The sequence below is a fragment of the Gobio gobio genome (genome assembly GCF_949357685.1).
Source record: "Gobio gobio genome assembly, chromosome: 11".
NCBI classification, from domain to species: Eukaryota; Metazoa; Chordata; class Actinopteri; order Cypriniformes; family Gobionidae; genus Gobio; species Gobio gobio.
This window is the reverse complement of record NC_137104.1, coordinates 17388850-17411204: the sequence shown is the minus strand read 5'-3', so window position 1 is coordinate 17411204 and position 22355 is coordinate 17388850. Positions and strand designations below refer to the sequence as shown.

The window sequence follows — 22355 nt, the reverse complement described above, 5'->3', positions numbered from 1 at the left end:
TATTTCCTGGTTTAGATCTTCTCATTGATAGACAATTCTTCATTTAATTCTCTGTCCATAACTTCATATCCTCCACTTGTTATCTCTCTCTCTCTCTCTCTCTCTCTCTCTCTCTCTCTCTCTCTCTCTCTCTCTCTCTCTCTCTCTCTCTCTCTCTCTCTCTCTCTCTCTCTCTCTCTCTCTCAAGGTGTCCCTCAAGGCTTTGTTCTTGGACCTCTTCTTTTAAATGTATATTTGTTACTCTTTGGTCATATTATCCATTTTCATGGTCTCGGCTCATTGTTATTCTGCTCTTCCTCTTGACTCATTAAATGCCTTAATTATGATAAAAAGTAAGGTTATTGTTTTTGGTCCACCATCCCTTTAAAAAAAAAAGAAGTCTGAACTGAGTTTTTCGATTGATGGGGCTTAATTAATTCCATCTCAAACTATTAAAGATCTGGGTGTTACATTTGATTCCTCACTAACATTTCAATCGCATATAAACTCTATTTCCTCAATTTTAACACCTTCGCAATATTGCCTGACTGCAGTCTGCTCTCAGCCCCAAAGACGCTTTTTCATGCTTTGATAGCCTCATGGCTTGACTACTGTAATTTGCTTCTTATTGGACTGCCGGCTAAAACAATTGCTAGATTATAGTATGTTCAAAATTCTGCCACCAGTCAAGAAGTCTGAACACATGTTCCCTTTGCTCTATAATCTGAGTGGTTTCTGTCCATATTCAGTATAATATTCTTCTGTTAACTTTTACATGCCTCCATGAACTGTTGCATTTTAATCCCCCCTTCGGTCATCCGATTTGAAACTGCACCATGCTTTCGTCTCTTATCAAAGGGTGGTAGATCATTCAATGCTATGGCACTGAAACTCTGGAACGCATTTCCGTCACCTACTATATTCTCATTCAAATCATCACTAAAAATCTTTTCTCAAAGTACTTTGTCTACCTCCATCTAGTATTTTGCTGTGTTTAGTTTTTGTGTCTATATCCATGTATACATGTGCATGTATATATGGCTGTATATATATTTTGATGCCATGTTTACTTTATTTTCTCCCTGTAAAGCAACCTGGAGCTTGGGAAAGGCACTTTATTAATAAAACGTATTATTATTGTTAAAGTACGGGACCAGTAAAGAGATGTGTTTGCAACTTTATTAATGCGATAACCCACAAAGCTTAAACTAGAATTCAATTCTGTGCCCATATAGTATGTAGGATACTGACTGTACCTGAAACATAACATATGAAACATAAAATAACTTTCATTACAGAAATATTATGATGAAATAAAGAAAACGGATTTACACAACCTCAAACAAACTAAACATGCCTTTTCTCACATAAATTAATAGAAACAAAAGACAAGTGACTCAAAACATGTTTATTTCCTGGAAACCAGTAGGGCTGGTGTAATTTCAGTGTATCTTTTAAACAGTCCAAACTGCTTTTTTTTTTCTTTCAAAAATCACAAGTGCTACATACAAACATGTACATCAAGCAAACGGATGAAATGCATAAATGCCAAGTCATGTTAGCAGCCACTTCTATTACAGAGGCAATAGACCATCTTTAAGCATATAATCTTTAAGCTTTTTTTCTTACAAACATGATTAAAATGTTTACAAATGTAAATTTCTATAGTCCATTTTGTTAAAAATGTTATCAAACTTCTCTCAATCTAAACTTAACATCTAGTGTTATTGAGCAAACTTCTACACTTCTATATGAAATGCCTTAATTCTGAACAATAAGGAATCTGAGGGAATGATCATCTCATAATATCCTCCATTATGTAAGCAGCGAGATGCTCTCAGTTCCCAGTGATTGTGGTTCAACGTAATTAGTGCTTTATCGACTTGCATTTGGAGGTGATTTCTCATGGATATTGACAGCTTATAAACTCTGACAATGAGAAACTTTGCTATCAATGTGAGAACAAAATAAATAGTTTGAAGCATTTTACTTTTCAACTTTTGTGCTATCTACAATGACATTCATCAGTAGTCACATGATCCTTTTGTATGTAACACACAGAAGCTGAACGCAATCTCAAATATGACCCCTACTCCCCCTCAAGAAGACCGCATCATGTAATGCCGTCTGTGAGCATGAACCAACTTTGTGGAACTGGAATGAGGTATTAGTGTGTTTGGGTTCCGATTAATCTCGTCATTGGAACTATAATGAATATCAGGTTCAAAATGATAAAAAATAATAACCCAAAGTACAGCTGAAAAACAGCTGGCATCAAATACATTGTCACTTTAGAGGGGTTTTAAATAGGTAGTGCTTGAAAACAAGGGAACTTTTTCAAAAGGTAACTTGTACCGCCACACTAATGAACGATTCTGTTTGGCAAAGCGAACTGGAATGAGAACTACGCAGATCCTGTAGTGTTCATATTGCTTGTAGAAAATGAAAAATAAAGTGCATCATTCGTGAATAGCAAACACCCTGACATCTAGTGGTTAACTGGCAGAAGTGCAGTAAACCCTCAACCAGATTTGCCAAAACAATGACACATGGAATGGAGAGGTGAGGGAGAGGGTGATGTGTTACACACTATCAGGATCAACTCTAGCCTGCCCAAGGAGTATTCAGACTATATTCATGCAGAGACGTAGTGTTTCCTCCACAATCCACATACTGATACATCTCCTGAGACACCTGCTCAGCATGGCCAAAATACACTGTAGTGACGGTTATCCTGCAAATCAACGAGCAAAGTTAGTAACAAATTAACCAAGCATATTTACCTGACTGCACTACATTACCTCAAACCTGCTTTTTCCTGCATGACTGCCAAACATGTAGCAATGTGTGCTAAGTGCTGCACCACAGCTCCAATGTTTTTTTTTTGTTAAATAAATGTTGGACATATACTTAATTTACTTAAACCAATTGTGACAGAAGCACTATCGCCTCACAGCAAGAAGGTCCTTAGTTTGAGTCCTGGCTGAGCCAGGAAGCCGTTCTGTGGGGAGTTTGCGTGTTCTCCCGTGGCTGTGGGGTTTCCTCCGGGTGCTCCGGTTTCCCCCACAATCCAAAGACATGCAGTATATTGGACAAAGTAAACAACATACACACATGCGCGCACTTACAACGGACAATTTACTTTGTCCAATACACTGGAATGCCAGTCTCTAGTGAACGCCCGTACGAGTTAGCAGAAGTTAGAGATTACAGTTTGCAAAGTTTTAAATATGAATATTTTTCTTACACAAACGCACCACTTCGCTTCAGACTGCCTTTATTAACCCCCCGGAGCCGTGTGGAGCATTTTTACGATGGATACATGCACTTTTATGGAAACAGCCATTTATAAAGCTTGGAAGAGGCAGGACATTTTTTTATATAACTCCAATTGTATTCGTCTGAAAGAAGAATGTCATAGTACACCTAGGATGACTTGAGGGAGGGTAAATCATGGGCTAATTTTCATTTTTGGGTGAACTATCCATTCAATTATTTAAAACAAAAGCATTTGAATTTACAGTAGGTCTGTCTTTAAAGGTTTATAAATTAACGTTCAATCAAAACAATATACGTGTTTTGTGCAATACTTACTGCATCATAACCACAATGTTGTGCACCTTGATGCTCTGCAGAGTACAGTAGTCACTGTAAAACAGATGAAGTTGAAAAGGTCTGTTAGGAAAAAATATAAGCTCAGCAAATAAGGAAATCCCTTTTTCGGTATACTGTATTTTAAAGATAATTATGTAAAATCCAAATAAGCTTTACATATCATTATTGGAAAGGATTTGAAACAGTGTGTATACTTACTACATATAGCTCATCTCATCTGCTATGGTGGTGGGCACCATGTAGTCAATCTGACAAGAAAAAAGAAAAAAAGTATGATCAAAGTTTCTATATGCAGAAATGTACCTATTTTTATATATGCAGAAACGTACCTATTTTTAACAGCTATTTAAAGTACAGCTCTACCTGCTTCATATCCAGGGGGCCAATAGTGGTTATGTTGCTAATGCGGGTCTTTCCGATCACAGTCTTGGAAAACTGCACCTGGGCTGTGATGTTGGCCACGTCCACCGAGTAATAGTTGTTGTTAGTAATATTCAAGGAGTTCTTTAAAGGAAATAAAGACAGTGAAACAGGATGAAAATCTGTCTTCAAACCTACATCAACCTGCTAAGCATCTGTCTGTGAAAAAAAAAAAAAAATTCCAAAAAGGTTTGGAATGAAGGACAGGCTGAAATACACTACAGGGAACTCAGGTGCCCGAAAGCCAAAGCCAGTCTGCAGATCGTAATGGACAGATTTTTCAGAAAATCATGTAGTGTACAATGGCAACAAGAACCTCCTAGCAACAAGTTGCATGTTTTTATGCGAGTTTGTTGTGTTTGAATCGACTTGAAAGTCCAGTAGTGTGTGATCCTCAGTTGTGTATGATTCCCAGTTTTTCTCCGTAATCATTTTCCAATGGTAACCAAATTGGTAACTTGCAGGGCTCTAGACTGCGACCAAAATGGTCGCGAATGCGATAATTTTTTCAAAATGTGCGAGTTAAAATTTCACGCGAGTGCATAATACTTTTGCGCTTTGGCTGGTGCTGAACCAGAGACGGACACGCTCAGCGCTTGATGACTATTCAGTGTTTTCAACCACACGCATATTTTACATTTCACACATTTAAATAAACAAGTACTAGCAAAACAATACATTTATAGTATGTAAAATACACAGTGATGTCTATGGAAGTGGCAATAATAATCCATTGACGACGTGATATATTCATATGAGATACACATTGTGTAAGTAACTACAAAGTTTACTCTTTTCTTCTCCCACTTTACCGGCCACTTACGTATTTCAGGAGAAGTGGAGGAATTGATGTGTTGTAAATCTGACAGATCCGATTCTCTGAACTGTGGCGCAAACTAACATGGCAACGCCCTTCACACATTATAGAACAACATAAATAACATAATCATAAAATTTTTCAACAACAAAACTTACATGTATATTTGAGAATCGGAATATCAGGTAGTTGATGACATAGCCGGCAAGTTTGTGAATATTTTGAATAAAAAAGGAAAAATGAAATAAAAGCGATACATCTGCCATACAGAGCTATTGTGGCTGCAGTGTGTCACGTGAAGGGCATGACGCGTCATCATGGAAATATTACTTGAATAAGATAACACCCATGGCAATAATACTTTTGATATACATGTATGTGTGATAATATTCTAGTAATGTTTTCTTTTAAATTTATGCTTGTTGGAAGCAATGTTCAGATTAAAATATTTTGCAAATATCAAGCGGTCACGTCAATCTTTACATCAATGTGGCTGCAGTGTGTCACGTGAAGGGCATGGCGCGTCATCATGGAAATATTACTTGAATAAGATAACACACATGGCAATAATACTTTTTTTATACATGTTATGTGTGATAATATTCTAGTAATGTTTTCTTTTAAATTTATGCTTGTTGGAAGCAATGTTCAGATAAAAATATTTTGCAAATATCAAGCCGTCACGTCAATCTTTACATCAATGTTAAACCAGCATACATAAATCAAGAGAACGATTCATCAACATGCAAGGTCATTATGATTAATATAAAAAAAATTATAATAATAAATAAAAAATAAAAAAAAGAGCGCAACCAACTGAGGAAGTTATGCCGAGTTCAGACTGCACAATTTTCAAACTCGTCGGATCACTGCTCTTTTCACACTGCATGACTATCCGGGGTAGCATTCAGTCACTGCTGTGTTCACACTGCACGACGGATCGTCGACAGGAGGTTTCGCACTGCATGACTTAACAATAGGAAGAATCACCGACAACTCTCTCCGGTGTATAAACTACGTTTCACAACCAAACACACGTGAGATGTGACAAGTAAACACGGCGATATCACGGGTGCGTCAGAGCGGAGTTCTCTCGTGAGACTGGAATTGTTATTAAAAATTATAAACCGCAGAAAGCTTGTGATCCAAATTGTCTGTGCACTGATTTGCAGCGAAAAGGAGAAAAAGAAAAAAGATTACGGTGGAGGAAATAGTTGGGGAGACACAAGGAGCAAGGATTGTGTTCTGCAAGAGAGTTTTAGGTAAATAAATAATTTTGCAATGTGTTACCGTTGCAGCTGGTCAAGCAAATGTGTGTGCTTTGTTTCTGTTTGATAGAATTGTATATATCTATTAAAATACTGATATTATGGTCTATAACTCCTTCCTGAACCTCCCGCTGCCCTGTATCTTGCTCTCTGATTGTCTGCAAGTCATCGCCGATGTATTTTTCAGTCAGAACACATTTCACACAGCAGGAGATTGAATCGCAGACAGGTCCAGATATTTAGCATGCCAAATATCTTACGGGCGTCGGCAATTCTCTCAGATCGCGTCTTTGATAATTCACACTGCGTGATTGTCACTCACGTGCACGAGCACCGATTAGCCATGATTTCAGGCATTTGTCTGCGATTTCCCAAAACCTGTCGGCGAATCAAAATCGGGCAGTGTAAACTTAGCATTAGTCGCACCAGAGTGACCAGAGGGAAAAATTAGTTGAGAGCCCTAACTTGATGTACTTGATTGCAAAAAAAGGTGGATATTGCCTAGCCTGGCTCTGCCCTCCTACGTACTTCCGCTCAATTTTCATTTTCCTTCCGTACTCTGTCTGGGATTGCGGTATATTCTCTGGTTTTCTCCGATCAAATTTGAACCGGTCCAATCAGCGAACAGAGGGAGTGGCAGAGAACAATGACGTTGATGTCATGCGCTAGTTTGAGATGACATATGTCACGACCAAACGTTAGCGATTGGTTATGGCAGATCCAGAGTGTCTCTGGGCAGATCCAATAGTTTTAAACTTCAACAGAGTACGCGCCTTCAAGGAAGTTAACAATTGTTAATGGAGAGTGGCCAGACTCTCTGTACAAATGAAATGTACGAGAGTCTGGTAGGACCAGGCTAGATATTGCCAGCCTTTAAATTACAACAGAATTCTCATAATTGGGATCTCTTAAATGTATTGCTGAAGCAGATATACCATCGAACACACTTGTGTCATGTGTGTAGAGTGAGAACTGCTCTGGAGAAACTCACCGTAACATTGAGATACACAATGCGCTTGCTCGGGTCATAGGACACGTAGACAGACTTCACTCCCACATAGTTCACATCAATGGAACGTGGGAAAAGGAAGAACACAGCCAGGCTGGAGAGCAGCAGGCACACAATGACTGAAGCGGTCACATACAGCTTGCTGAAAGACATACATAACATAGATTTAGAGCTAAATCAGTAAAACAAACAACATAAATATCTTTATAAATACAACATAATGCCTTCAAAAAAGGAATGAGACTAAAACCGTGAGAACTGGTTCAACAAAACTGCATAAGGATAAACATTTCTCAGAATATCTGCAGGTATCAGCACTTCCAATACTTTTTAATACCATTTTCAAGCCCTTTCTTAAATTAAGACCTGCATATCATTTCCATCAGCTTTAATGCGAACAAATAAAAATCACCCTACTCAACAGACAGTACAAATGAACAATGGACATCAAGATTTTTTAAAGAACAAAATATTACAAAAAAAAAAAAATACTAGACTGAAAATATATAATAATAATTATACATTTTTATTTGGGGATACAAATAGTAATTTAACAAGAGTAATATATTTATATTTTAATTTACTTTTATGCATTAAACTGATTTTACGATTTCAAAAAGCAACTAACTCCAATTAAATCTGCAGGCCCTATTTTAACGATCTGAACACATGGTCTGAAGCGCATGGCGCAGGTGCACTTAGGGCGTGTCCGAATCCACTTTTGCTAGTTTAATGGTGGGAAAAAATGGTCAGCGCGCCAGGCACATGGTCCAAAAGGTTTGTACCTAGTGTCTTAATGAGTAGTGGGTGTGTTTTTGGCATAATGTGCAATAAATCAATCAAAGTCTCATCTCCCATTCCCTTTAAAAGCCAGTTGCGTTCGCACCATGGCGGATTTGCTATTTACATTTGCAAGCCGAAAGATTGAACGCTTCTCTAGAGAGGAATCCTTTTATTTTTAATATTTAAAAATGTTTGTGTGCTGCTGAACGTCCCTGTGTGTGTAATAAGCGTGTACACACGTTGTGCATATTACTAATGCGCCCTTTAAATAACACAAAAAATCCTGAGCCCATGGGCGAACAGATGGGCGCGAGTGCATTTGCTATTTAAACAATGTGGTGCTGGACGTGAAAATGATGGCTCGGGCTGAAACTAGCAAAAAACACTTGCCGCCTGCCGTCGCATTGCGCCGGGTGTATGATAGGGCCCTACATCTTTACTGCTTTGTCAGTTCGGTTGCATTTTTAAGACCTTTGAAAAGTGGATTTAAGACAGTTTATTGTTAATTAAGGCCTGTTTTTACATTAAGACATTTTAAGGAGCCGCAGACACCCCTGATATCGAAAAATCTCTTACGTTCTCCTAGGCCTCAGCCTCTGGTCACTGTATGGGATCAGGGCCACCAGCTGATTTTCTTGGCCTGCATAAACATGTCAATGTGTCACATGGTGTACATTTCAGATTGGGTTCCTTTTCAAAAAAAAATTTAAAAATCACTTTCTAGATTAAGTGTTCTAATCTGAGTTTAGAAATGTACCTCGCGGGATCCTTCCAGTGCCTTGGCATGTGGGGCAGGTGACGCTGTCTCGACCAGTGAACTCCACGTAAGGGAACTGAGACACGTCTCCCCCATTTTTACTGTCCTCCGTCTGCATGGCACTGTACCCGGGGGATGTGGTTAGGCTGTCCTGACAGTCATCATGACAGGTATGCTTAGGCAGGTGGGAAAGAGCCTTCCCCATTTTGTACACCTGTAATAAAAGCAAAAAATTAAGATTTCAAAAGAAAAAGAAAAGAAAAATTGAACATCCACTAAAAAAAAAACACCAAAACCATTTAGAACAGAATATTGAATAGATAATAGAAATTAACAGAATCATGAAGAGAATCAGAATAAAATCTTTAATAAAGGATGAAACAGAAAAGAATCTCTATGAGAATCAAATACAACAGAACCTTTGACAGAGAACGGAGCAGAATAAAATCAAACCTTCAATAAGTAATCGAACAGAATATAAATAAATTGAATCAAAATAGAATATCTAATAGATAAACTAATGTAACAGAATCTTTATTAGAGAATCAAATACAAAATAACATTTAATGGAGAACTGAACAGAGCAGAACTTTCAATAAATAATCTAACAGAATTAAATCTTTAATAAAGAATCAGAATAGAATATTTATTAGACACATGAATAGAATATAATCTTTCATTAGAACCGAGGAAAACAAAATATATAACTGTGAATCAAATAGAATGGAATCTTGAATAGAGAATCAAAGAAAACAGAATCTCATTGAGAATCAAATTCAACAGAACTTTTAAAGGAGAATGAAAAAAATAGAATCAATTAGAACCTTCAACAGATAATTTAACATAACATTAAACAGAGAATCAGAATATAATCTCTAATAGAGAAATTAATAGAACAGAATCTTTAAATGAGAACAGAATAGACCAAAATAATGATCAGAGAATCAAATAGGACATAACCTTTAATATTACAACAAACTAAGCATTTAGCGGAGAATTGAACAGAATAACGAACGAGAGAGAATCGAAGATGGAGAGACTAAATCAGATATGAACCCTAGTAGCAATATTTCATTCCGGTATATCTTAACTTGGATAATTTATAATACATGACTGAGACAGTCGTGCCGACAAGTAATACAAGATCCTGACCAGACATCCATATCCAGCATATACCAAAACAACAACCATGTATGTATCATGTATGGCATTTATGATGATGAAACTAAAGTCATGTGTCGGGATTATGTTTTAGAAATGCTAAGTTTAAAAAAATGGATACACGTCCATTTGTAGGCCTTGATACATCAGCTCCTAACGTTACACGAGCATCGCCAATGTCTGGTTGGCTAAAAACAAAGCTAACGGTACGTTAAAAACGCAGCGAGCTAGTTTGCTCTGAACCAGTAGATAAGAGCAGCGCCTATGATCAAAATAGACTTGTGTCTCATATTATATACGAATGTTAATGTAAAAGATGTTGTTCTTACCTGGATTAATCGGTTTAGGTGAGCGCTTCAGTAGACATGCAGCTGTCGTTTATCTTTTGCACTGACATGCGCAGTGCGTCGTTTCTCAGAATAATACTTCAACTCATTAATATGAATTAACCTTCATGGGGCATCCAATCACGTAATTCATTATTTCCTCATTCCCCCTAAACGTTTTATATAGCCTACTGTAATTGATATTATAATATATAGCCCTGGCCCTATATGTCTTTGTTTTTTTTGTTTTTTGTCTCTTGTTTTTTGGTTTCTGATATTGTTGAAAACGTTGTAAACAGGGTTGAATACATTTGTATATTTGTTGATAAACGCAATAAAAAAAAAAATATCGGACTGAACGTCGAGTAACGTAGGTAATTATATTAATGAGCAAATGCTTCACTTTTTTAAATATTTTTTTGATTGAATTTGGAACAAATAGCAAACATAGCTTAATTCAGATAATATTTTAAACATTTTAATGACTTTTTGTATTTTATCAATTTCAGAGAACACATAAAACAATCAAATTCCACTAAAAAAATCCTTAAAGATTGGAATGAATTTAAACATTTTTATGTATATAAAATTTTGCCAGCAATATAAGTAAATGAACAATCTATTTAAGACCTTTGTTTACATTGTTGTCATAGTACAGCTACAATAATAGGCATATCCTTTCAAGAAAAACAATATTTATTCTTGTAAATCCTTCATTGGCAGCATTGAAACAGACATCATGCGAAAATAAATGCGTTAAACGATGAGTTTATTTAAAACTAAAACACGTAGTTAATTGTTTCATTGACTCTCATAATTGAAATTGAGTAACATTAACATGTAATGCATAACATAGGCTACTTAAGTAGCTATGACTGGTCATCGATGATGCTCAATTAAAAAAATTTTAAAGCAAAATAATGGCTTAAAAAGATACAAACCCACTTACAAACTATGTAAACATACACTCACCTAAAGGATTATTAGGAACACCTGTTCAATTTCTCATTAATGCAATTATCTAATCAACCAATCACATGGCAGTTGCTTCAATGCATTTAGGGGTGTGGTCCTGGTCAAGCCAATCTCCTGAACTCCAAACTGAACGTCAGAATGGGAAAGAAAGGTGATTTAAGCAATTTTGAGCGTGGCATGGTTGTTGGTGCCAGACGGGCCGGTCTGAGTTTTTCACAATCTGCTCAGTTACTGGGATTTTCACGCACAACCATTTCTAGGGTTTACAAAGAATGGTGTGAAAAGGGAAAAACATCCAGTATGCGGCAGTCCTGCTGTGGGCGAAAATGCCTTGTTGATGCTAGAGGTCAGAGGAGAATGGGCCGACTGATTCAAGCTGATAGAAGAGCAACTTTGACTGAAATAACCACTCATTACAACCGAGGTATGCAGCAAAGCATTTGTGAAGCCACAACACACACAACCTCGAGGCGGATGGGCTACAACAGCAGAAGACCCCACCGGGTACCACTCATCTCCACTACAAATAGGATTGCAATTTGCACAAGCTCACCAAAATTGGGCAGTTGAAGACTGGAAAAATGTTGCCTGGTCTGATGAGTCTCGATTTCTGTTGAGACATTCAGATGGTAGAGTCAAAATTTGGCGTAAACAGAATGAGAACATGGATCCATCATGCCTTGTTACCACTGTGCAGGCTGGTGATGGTGGTGTAATGGTGTGGGGGATGTTTTCTTGGCACACTTTAGGCCCATTAGTGCCAATTGGGCATCGTTTAAATGCCACGGCCTACCTGAGCATTGTTTCTGACCATGTCCATCCTTTTATGACCACCATGTACCCATCCTCTGATGGCTACTTCCAGCCGGATAATGCACCATGTCACAAAGCTTGAATCATTTCAAATTGGTTTCTTGAACATGACAATGAGTTCACTGTACTAAAATGGCCCCCACAGTCACCAGATCTCAACCCAATAGAGCATCTTTGGGATGTGGTGGAACGGGAGTTTCGTGCCCTGGATGTGCATCCCACAAATCTCCCTCAACTGCAAGATGCTATCCTATCAATATGGGCCAACATTTCTAAAGAATGCTTTCAGCACCTTGTTGAATCAATGCCATGTAGAATTAAGGCAGTTCTGAAGGTGAAAGGGGGTCAAACAGTATTAGTATGGTGTTCCTAATAATCCTTTAGGTGAGTGTGCATTGATATAAAGATATACAGGCTTAAATGCAGCCCTAATTTTTTATTTAAAATATGTAACAATACCCATCTCTCTCCACCACAGGATCCTTAACCTTTAACTTTGAAGAACCCTCATGTATGACAAACAGAACATGCACAGGCCTACGATACAAAAGTTTTTAAATAACCTAGCTTTTACTTAAATTAATAAGGACTTACTTAAAAAAGATGGACAAATAAAGTTGGTGTGTCTTAAAATGTTCTTTCTCTCTCTCTCTTTAGCAAAGCATGCAGGTCGTTTGTCTCCAACTGATATATTTAGTATCAAATTAGGATATGTCTTACAAAGAATAAATAAAGATATGTTAGGACGAAATCAAATACTGGCAAAGAATATTAAAATAGGCTAAGAAAATGATGAAGTTAAAAGTGAGCTGTGAATAGCCTACTTGCTTTATTTATTTAGCTAATTCAATAAAAATATAATTTGATAATTATTTCCTTAAATAAATAAATAATAGTTATTGTTTTTTTTTAGTAGCCTAGCCTATAGTGCCATGCAGACACCTTTAGTGACCTGGCTGTAGCTGTTGTGAACTAGAACTAGATCAGCTCTGTAATTACTGAACATGAACACTCTCTGAATGGACAAAAACCTTTCCTCCTGGGTCCTGGCTGACACTATTGTCCAGTAGGCTAGGCCATGATGACCGATGAAGGTGTGTGTGCTTTTGGACAGAAAACACATACATATGTCCTTGATAATGAGCGAATACATCTTGCAAGGTCAAACGAATAGACTCGGGAAAGACTAGCGCGCAATATTGACAGATACAGGAGGAGGGGAGATCCCGTCCCGTCCGTCCAGCAGTGATTTCTCATCCTCCCCGCTTACGTCGTTTTGACTCCGCCTCTCCGCTGTCCCTGCCTCGCGCTCACAGACTCACTGCCCCTCTCCAGAGCAGCGGACGGAGCCCACCACCATTCGTCGCTGCTGCTGCTGCTGCTGTTGTTGTTGTTTTTCTGTGCTGATCTCCTGATATAATGGCTTCCGATGGTATGGATGAACGATCCCCGCTGTTGTCTGCACCGAACTCGGGGAATGTCACGCCCACCGCGCCGCCGTACCTGCAGGAACAGAGCCCGAGAGGTAAATGTGGATTGTGATTGACGTAGGAGTGCTGAATCATTCAGGGCGTATAGTAGTGAGCGGTGGTCTGTACCAGACTGCAGCCCATTTAATGTGATACATTGTCCGTAGACGACAAGGGATAACAGCTCATAGGGTCGTGCCAGAAGAACGGGCCTCAATCTTCCAGATATTGCCATCGAAGCCTCAAGTGATGGATATGTACAAAATGTTGCATTCCTGGACAAGGGCACATTGTGTCGAATTGTATGCTAGTTCTACTTAGTAAACAACCTGCTTTATATGTTATTAAACTATCAAAATTTGTCGGTCGACTGATGCAGGTTCAGCCGGCTTCAAATGTGCATGGATGTTTCGAGCTCGCTGCATTTAAGATGAGGCAATTGACATTAGCTTGCTAGAGATGTTTTGCTTCATTCAATAAACCTCTAGCAGTATCAGTTCTCATTGTTTTATAGGCCCAGACCAAATTATATGGGGGTCTATAAGCATATTAAACATTATAAGTGACCAAAACACGTCTCTCCTCTCTATACACTCTGCTAAAAGTAGCCTAAACAAAAATATGTCAGTTCACTATAATGTGAAGATTTGGTTTGCAGATAAACATTTTTAAACGTATGTTTTTTACATAGTACATCCTTACAGGAATGCTGGTAACACTTCCATTGAACAATGTCCGTTACACGTTAGGCTACATGAATTTACAATGGAAATTACAGTAAATTATACAGAAATACAGGCAATCATAAACCAACCCCTAAACATAGCTACACTTATAATAAAGGTTCCAAATGGAGGTTTTTGCAGTGATGCCATTGAAGAACCATTTTGGTTCCCCAAAGAACTTTTTGTGCAATGAAAGGTTGCATGGATGGATGATAAAGGTTCCTAAGGGAATCATAGATGCCAATAAAGAGCCTTAAGAGTGTATAGAACGTACATGTTGTTAATTGATATTACTCAGTACTTATTTGTGTAAGTACACTGTAATGGGACACCTTAAAAATTTAACCGTGTAATGCTTTTCTCAGGTTTCCATACTTTCCATTAATTGATTCTAGTCTTTTACTTTTGGTTCCTCTAATCATGAATAATTTGTTGTGTATTTGATTGTTAGGCTGTAATGGGAGACCAAATCAATGCCAAAAGTCAAACAGTCAGGTCCACCTTTTGAAAGTCTATATAGTAAAACAAGTTTTGAGAGGTGGGCTGAAGAAATGAGAGCCCTGTGAACAGAAGTTCTCTCAGATTTTTTTAACCAACTGATAAGACCCCAAAGACTGTTTAGAACACACTCACAAGTAAATATGGGTGTCAGATTTCCAAATGGACCCCTTGAAAGTGAATCAATAGGATTTTTCATTAGCTGATACGATAACTTCGAAGCTAGCTGATACTAACTAATGAAACTATAGCTGATATAATGCTGACATATAACCTGTGTCATAAGCAAATACAAATTATTTGTCGCAATTCTGTAATAAGACTTTTTTTGTTGGCAAAGTTACTGGCCCATTACTCATGATCTCAAAAATGGCCAAATGTCTCACTTAACAGTCAAGTCTGTCAACATAATTTCTTATCTTTTGTAAATCTAACCATATTGCATTTCCTGATTAGCAGAAAAAGATTGACATTTTTACTGTAATGATCCTCTTACACATCGTCTCATTATTCATAATGGCTTTCTTACCGTACCATGATCAGGTGATGTGGAGGCCATAAGCTATGTGTGCTAATGTACTCTAGCATTATGATCTGCCCTAGTATTTCAAACCCCTGGATTATGGTTTCTTTCGCTGTTTTTGTCCACAAGCATTCACTCACTGAGTCTATTAGAGGGATTAACTTGGCCTGTTGAGGGAGGGACTGCTGAGTCTGTGCACAACATTGCTTAGTGTGCTGAGATTGTTGTTTATTCTGCAGTTGCATTCGGAAGCCAAAGCTGCATTTATTGGAAACACCTGTATGCATCAAACCCTATAAGTGTAGAACTGTGAAAGTTACATTTTGCAAGCTCTTTAATAATGATCCATGTTGTTACTTGTTAGACATAGTAAGGGTATAGAATGAAGGATAAGAAAGAGCTTTGAGCTTGTCTGCATGACATTCGCTGAATGAGTTTTATTTTAGTGATATGTGATCGGTCCTCTGAGGCGAAAACCAGACAAATTATTGCTGTCTGCTCTAGTGATGTCATGTCATGTGATATCATTTCCGCTAGGACCTCGCAAGATAAGCAAATATTAGCTGAATAAAACTCTTGGAGGTCTAGCTGTAGGCTAAGGATGGGCAGGACGACTGGATCAACCTTGCCTTATAGGGCTGGGTGATTGATCAAATTTTATCTTGAACCAAGATGATTTCTAAAAAAAATATCTGTATATTATTTATTTAAATGTGTGTGTGTATATATATTTAAATGTGATTTATTATATTTATTTATCTCATTTTATCTCTGGAAATCCACTTTTTTAAAGCAGCACTTGGTAACTTTTCAACCTTTATAATATATTTTCAAGACTCTTGTGATGATACATCGACTTACAATAGGTTGAATGACACGTCTGCCATAGCCTGACGGGGTCTGTATCGTTTTTAATCGAACTTTTAAACTTCGGGTTTCGGGTAGTAACCCGAGAACAAAAAGAACTACAAAATTCGACTGCTTTACGGCATATACGTCACTTGCACCACCACCCCAACTTCCTTAAATTCGGACGTGCGAGCCCAACCATCATTTGTTTGCCGAATATAATAGTCATGGCCGAAGCAGCACAGAAAAATAAGAAAGCAAAGGTTTTGTTGGAGGAAAGCAAAAAGAGGAAACGAGAAAGTGATCGGATTAAAGGCAGGACGAGGATCAACATTGGGCCAGCGTTTGCTCGTTGGCGTGAGCTGAAGGAGGAGGGGCTACATTCTTGCAAGTAAATACATAAGACGTACAAAATCATATTTTAGGATACCTAACATGTCTGTGATATTTGTTTATTTGTCTTGCCTCAAGCTATAATGCAAATCGATTTTTCAAATTTGCAGATTAATCTATGGTAGCTTGATATTATAATATTGACGATATATGGTTATTACCTACCACTCAAACATTGAATTGAAGTATCATAGATTCTGTTAAACGGTAACCAATAGACTAGGCTACTATAATGACGCTGGCTTGTAAACGTGAGCATCGTGATCATTTGGCCTTTGTAAAAAAATAAAACCCATGAAATTATATTCATATGACATGCTGAAACATGCCACTGTACTTGGGATAAAGACATGTCACACGACGCAAGCAGAACACCTGCATGTGAACTCCTGCAGTGTTCAGGGCTATCACGCCGCATTCACACGGGCCGAGAAGCATTGACGCCGACGCCCCGTGTGAATCATGTCAAAAAATGCACGTGCGATGCATCCCCTGATGAAGGATGACAGAGTTTACGACAGTAGTAGAGGACAATACTGTTTCCCAACTGTAGGGGGACCCCGAGAGCAAAACCTACCTAGTGCTGCTTTAAAAAATAATTAAGTTCAACAAATGCATGTTTCCACAGCCAATCATGTTAAACAATTGTGATCTCCAAAGACATTCTCTATCCTTTGCTATGTTTGGCAAGGAAAACCATTACGATTAAATGGTTTGGAGATAGTTCCCCATTATATATTATATGAGGTTTGAGTAGTCATGATAAAGCATCTTATATCTTTAGAAAAAATTTATTCTATCTCTAACTCGAGCTATAATAACATGAGAAAAGAACCTTTGAAGTCTCTTGGGATTAGTCAAGATCATAGACTGTAAAAAAAGATGGACGTAGTGTCCAGAATCCACCCATAGGATTCTGAAGAGCAGTTTTGAAGCGTTAAGTAGGGACAAGCTGGCCGTTTCCATCTTGGCAGCGCGTCATCCCGCGTCGCTCCCGGATAATAGAAAATGGGCAAAGAGGCAGGAGGTGGGTGGAGCTGAGGTGACGCGATGACTAACAGACAGCAGATAAATGGCTATCCACCTGTCAGTCAAAGTGGCCACGGCCTTAATTATGCAGAACTTTAATGCTTTATATAATGTAAACGAATGAGTTATAAAAAAATTCACCCCCTTACAGTTGTCATGAAGGGCAAAATTAGCCGTATAGACCAAAACACAATTTGTACCAGGCTGTAAACATGTTTCTTCTGTAAAGTTGGGCATTTTAACATGGAGCTCAATGAGATTCTGCTCCCTTCTGGAGCCTGTCCCTAGCGGCCAGTCGATGAATTGCAGTTTAAGTCACTTCCGTATTGGCTTCAAGAGAAACTACGGGAGGTTGCCGCTTGGTCAAGATCTTAGCACAATGTGACGAAGTAGAATACAATTGCACACCCATACTTATTTTACTATGTAGATTAGGGGTGGCACGGTTCACAAAACCCACGGTTCGGTTCGTATCACGGTTTTAGGGTCACGGTTTTCGGTTCTGTAAGGTTCTTGTTGTTTTTTTTAATCATTAACACTCCAGAAATTTACTTCAGCATATGATATATAGCTAAATCATCCACAATTTAGGATACAGTATTAAAAAATTGTTATATCATGTAGAAGTTTTTTCCTAACTGGCTGTCTACCGAGTCCGACACATTGGCGTAACATTTTTCATGTTAATCATGTCAATTTTGATCAGAACAATGCACTCTGGCTTTAATTTAGCTGACCTGATTAACAAATTTCACCATGAAGTGTTCCGTGTGTTTCACAATCACCAAATGACATCCAGCGCTGTGAAAAGAAAAAATACACGAAAACACAACACTGCCAGAAGTTTTTGTTTAAATTATTAAAACTAGAAGCATATCTTAACTTTTAAATGTTACATTTATCATGTGAACTACTTATATACAACATGTTATATGCATGTGTGTATGAGACAGAGGGGAACACGTTGCATTTGCAGCAGATATATGCTGCCCATCATAAATCAAAGCATGAGACAGACAGGGGTCGGAGGAGAAGACCAGAAAATGTGACAGAATGTAGAATATTTGTCTGTATTTGCAATACACGAGTCGAGGTTCAGCTGCGCGAGACAAACACTGCCAGTGTGTGAATGCACAACGGGCACACGCGGCTCCCGCTCTCCACACGCACTGCATCTGCCCTGCCTGCTATACGTCGCTGGCGTATCCTCCAACTCCGGGCAGCCTTCCTGATCTCTCCCACTTGCATTTGTACACGTGACGTGACCTGCAGCACGCCACTTTTACTTTATTTTACTGTATGTCCCCCACACACACACACACACCTCTTATTTCGCGCGAAAAGGACACCCACTGTCTGAGGTAACATACGGGCACGAGGATACATTGCGCATGCGTCGAACCGTGCGACGCACACGCTTCGAACCGAGACAAGCGAACCGAACCGTGCCACCCCTAATGTAGATATATAGTAGACATTTGTTTGTACTTCATTGTTTTCCTCCGTAGTGTTATAATTAAAGGGGTGGTAAAGCACATTCTTTCGAAGGCTTGATTGTGTTTGTGGAATGCACTGTAACATGTGTTCATTCTTCGTTTTTAAAAAATTGCATTATTTTTCATATATTTGACCTTTATTCTACACTGCTCTGTCCCTCCTTGTAAAAACGGTCTGATGGTTTCCGGGTTGTATGAAGCCGGTCCCTCAAAAATACGCAATGGGCTCAGATTGGTTAGCTTGCCCAGTGTGTTGTGATTCGCTAACCGCCTAGTGCACGTTTGTCGGAAATGTCACGCCCCTTACCTTTACCGGTAGACTGTGCTTTGGGTAGCATTAGAAACAATAGCGTCAATAAAACCATACCAATTTGAGCCCGAATCAGACCCAGGCAATTTTAGTGAAGATGATCGAGCAGAACCTGTTCAGTCCTCAAGAGTAAAGACTGCGGATCTATAGTGATCGCTACTGAATGTCACTGTTACTTTTGTATTTTTAGAACGATTATAGCCAAATATCTGTCGCAAGAACTATTAACCCAAAACGAACACTAAACATTGGCTTTACTAGTAGCCAAATCAAACACAGAACCATGTTTAGCATGCCCGTAGATAAACAAGCATGCAGATAAACAATACATAAAAGCTCTAATCAAAGAATCATTTACACTAATGCCAAGTTCGCTTTTGAGATTTAAAAAAAAGTTTGTAACATTAGGTGTTTGTCGGAAAACATTAAGTATGAATGAGCATTTAACAAACTGGTTTGCAGAGCCAAACAGCGTTGTCATCTGTTTACTTCCTTGCTACAACGTACAATTAACAATACAAACTATTACAGGAAAACACATCGCCGAAAAATAAATCATACTTACAGGTTGTGGCCCGTAAACAGCTTGTTTTTAAATCCATCTTTCAGGACAAGCCGTTGTGCGAATCCTTCATTGAACTCGCGAAGATTGTGGAAACTTTCCTCCGTGAAATGTGCAGCGGGAGCCGTGCGCCCATTGTGCATTCACACTGGCAGTGTTTGTCTCGTGCAACTGAACCGCGGCTCGTGTATTGCAAATACAGAATATTGTCCATTATGTCACATTTTCCAGTCTTCTCCTCCGACCCCTGTCTGTCTCGTGATTTATGATCGGCAGCATATATCTGCTGCATATGCGACCTGTTCCCCTCTTTCCCGTACACACATGCATATAACATGTTGTATGTTAAACGCACTGCAACGCACCCCCGTCCCTAGGAAGGCTGAACAAAGTGGACCTGCAATCCGGATCAAAATAACAGCGTTTCGTCGGCATTGCGGCAACAACACTCCAGCCTACTAACCACAACAACGCTTCCCCGCGGCGATACAAAATGGCCTCACCCCCCCCCTCTTATTTAATATTCTCGGAGGAGGGGTTTATGTAAATATTGGGGCTGGTGATGTCAGAGACCCTGGAGGAATGTCTGTAGTCGCCTACCGGCCGTTTGCTGTAGTCCTTAGAAATTGATTTCTTTAAAAGCAGATATCTCCCTTTGCTTTAAACTTTGAACGTTGTAACTTTGCAGATGTTGTTAATGCTCAAACAGCAACATTACACACTAGCTAAAGTTAGAAAAGTGAAATCGTGGTTTACCACCTCTTTAACAAATTGTGCATATTGTCATGTGTGGGCAACTTGCAGTGAAATCGCATGACAAAGGAGAACTCCAGGAAATAGTCTTTTAATCCAAACACTCAGGAAACAGGCAGGGGAAACTAAGAAAACAACAACTTATCATAGACGAGCCCTGACAAAGAACTGAACAAAACAGGGTGTGCGTCTCAATCAGCTCCCTGGTTCAGTAGTCAGGGCACTGATCAGGGAGTCTGCCATTTTAAGGGCTGTCTTAATCGCAGAATCCTTTCAATGCTGAAACGTTTGCACACTAAAAATTCCCACAACGCAACGCAAAACCCAGGGTGCATCGATGCTCACAATTCTGAAGCGTGAAACTTAAATCAGTTGAGCCAACTCGCTACACATAACGACCAATAACAACACGCGATACATGTTTTTAAAAATAGAAAGCATTATTTTATTAGATTTCAGAATAAACATACATCATTACACAGGTAAATCAACACAACTTTTATAATTTATTTATGTCTGAAATGTTGCACGTATATGTAACAAGCAAAGTATTTATCATAATGTACTTTAAATAGCATTACAAGTAATGTCAGAAAGATCAGCTCTGCTGTTGTTCATAAATACCAGTAATGATGTTGTACAATGAGGACGTTGTTACGTCGCTGGAAATAGTCATCAGTGTCCCAATGTGTAGTGAGCCAGCATTATTTACCGTCCTTACCAGTGCCCGAATTTGTGTACACGATATACTGATTCACGAGCTCAGGAGCTTGGGAACTGATGAGACGCACACAGGGTGTATAAATCTCACAGACTAATTGAACGACAGGTAAACAGAATGATTAATTAATCAAGGGAACAAACTGGAACACTGGTGCTGCGTCCCAATTCGCCTAAAATGTTTGTATAAACAAATGTTTGAGGGAAAAAAATATACCCATTTAAGTATACTACGCCCTAAAAGTATGTACTCCTTTTGGTAAAGAAAAAGTATATACTTTTCAGTGTGTAGCAAAAGAGTAGACAAGCATTGGGACTTTTTTTAATGAAGTTTCACCATTTTGAATTTAAAATATGACATTATTCATGTACATCATAACTGAATTTGACCTGACAAGAAAGATTTTGCATTTTTACTAGGGCTGTCAAAAGATTAATCGTGATTAATCGCATCCAAAATAAAAGTTTGTGTTTACATAATATATGTGTGTGTACTCTGTTAATTATTATTTATATATAAATACACACACATTCATGTATATATTTAAGAAATATTTGCATGTATATACTGTATATACATTTATATAATCTATAATATATATAAATATAAATGTTTTATATATATAAAAATAATATTTTTTTCTTAAATATATACATGCTTGTGTTTGTATTTATATATAAATAATAATTAACAGAGTACACACACATATATTATGTAAACACAAACTTGTATTTTGGATGCGATTAATCGCGATTCATCTTTTGACAGCACTAATTTTTACATATTAGGCAGATGAAAATAACAGTGAATGTTTGCATATTTTACTATTCTTATTTATTTTTCTTTATTTCCTTAAATCCATTTTAATAATTTAATAATTTAATTCCATTAAATAAACCAATAAACCCCCACCCCACCCCTGCAAAAAAAAAAAAAAAAAACTTTGGTCCATTCACGATGTGATTGGCCTGACTAGAGTTTGGTTTTTCAAACTCGCAAGCCAACGGAGAGTTGCTAGACGACCCTGGCTGCAAATTTTATTTGCTGCCACTAGGGTGCATCTAGATTTCTAGGCTAGTAGACATTGTTAAAATACCATTAAAA

The 22355-nt window shown here is 38.2% G+C and overlaps 3 protein-coding genes across 4 annotated transcripts in view; 1 reads left to right on the top strand and 2 right to left on the bottom strand.

The window, feature by feature from the left end:
* Positions 1-22355, bottom strand: part of bzw2 (basic leucine zipper and W2 domains 2) — a 440416-nt gene that overhangs the window by 279379 nt on the left and 138682 nt on the right. The gene's annotated exons all lie outside the window — the stretch shown is intronic.
* On the bottom strand, positions 1141-10230 carry tmem106bb (transmembrane protein 106Bb). Its single transcript, XM_079829063.1, has 8 exons — positions 10139-10230; positions 8649-8862; positions 8468-8531; positions 7091-7250; positions 3958-4098; positions 3793-3842; positions 3574-3627; positions 1141-2713 (listed from the first exon to the last, which is right to left on the bottom strand). The coding sequence occupies exons 2-8, from the start codon at positions 8851-8853 to the stop codon at positions 2584-2586; spliced, it is 804 nt and encodes a 267-aa protein (XP_079685189.1). The 5' UTR covers positions 8854-8862; positions 10139-10230; the 3' UTR covers positions 1141-2583.
* The window catches only part of pip4p2 (phosphatidylinositol-4,5-bisphosphate 4-phosphatase 2), a 46923-nt gene continuing 37814 nt past the window's right edge, over positions 13247-22355 (top strand). The window contains exon 1 of one of the 2 annotated variants that reach the window (XM_079829062.1): positions 13247-13448. In XM_079829062.1, coding sequence (XP_079685188.1) covers positions 13343-13448 — 106 coding nt within the window. In that variant the 5' untranslated portion in view covers positions 13247-13342. The remainder of the gene's footprint in view (positions 13449-22355) is intronic. The other variant, XM_079829061.1, reaches the window with a different exon arrangement.

What these genes read in the sequence shown, in the direction of transcription:
- tmem106bb (XM_079829063.1), bottom strand. Translation starts at nt 8,853, where the DNA reads ATGGGGAAGGCTCTTTCCCACCTGCCTAAGCATACCTGTCATGATGAC. An exon ending in GCCCCCTGGATATGAAGCAG is followed by an intron (nt 3,843 to 3,957) that starts GTAGAGCTGTAC and finishes TTTTCTTGTCAG; the next exon opens with ATTGACTACATGGTGCCCAC. An exon ending in AACATTGTGGTTATGATGCA is followed by an intron (nt 2,714 to 3,573) that starts GTAAGTATTGCA and finishes GTTGATTTGCAG; the next exon opens with GATAACCGTCACTACAGTGT.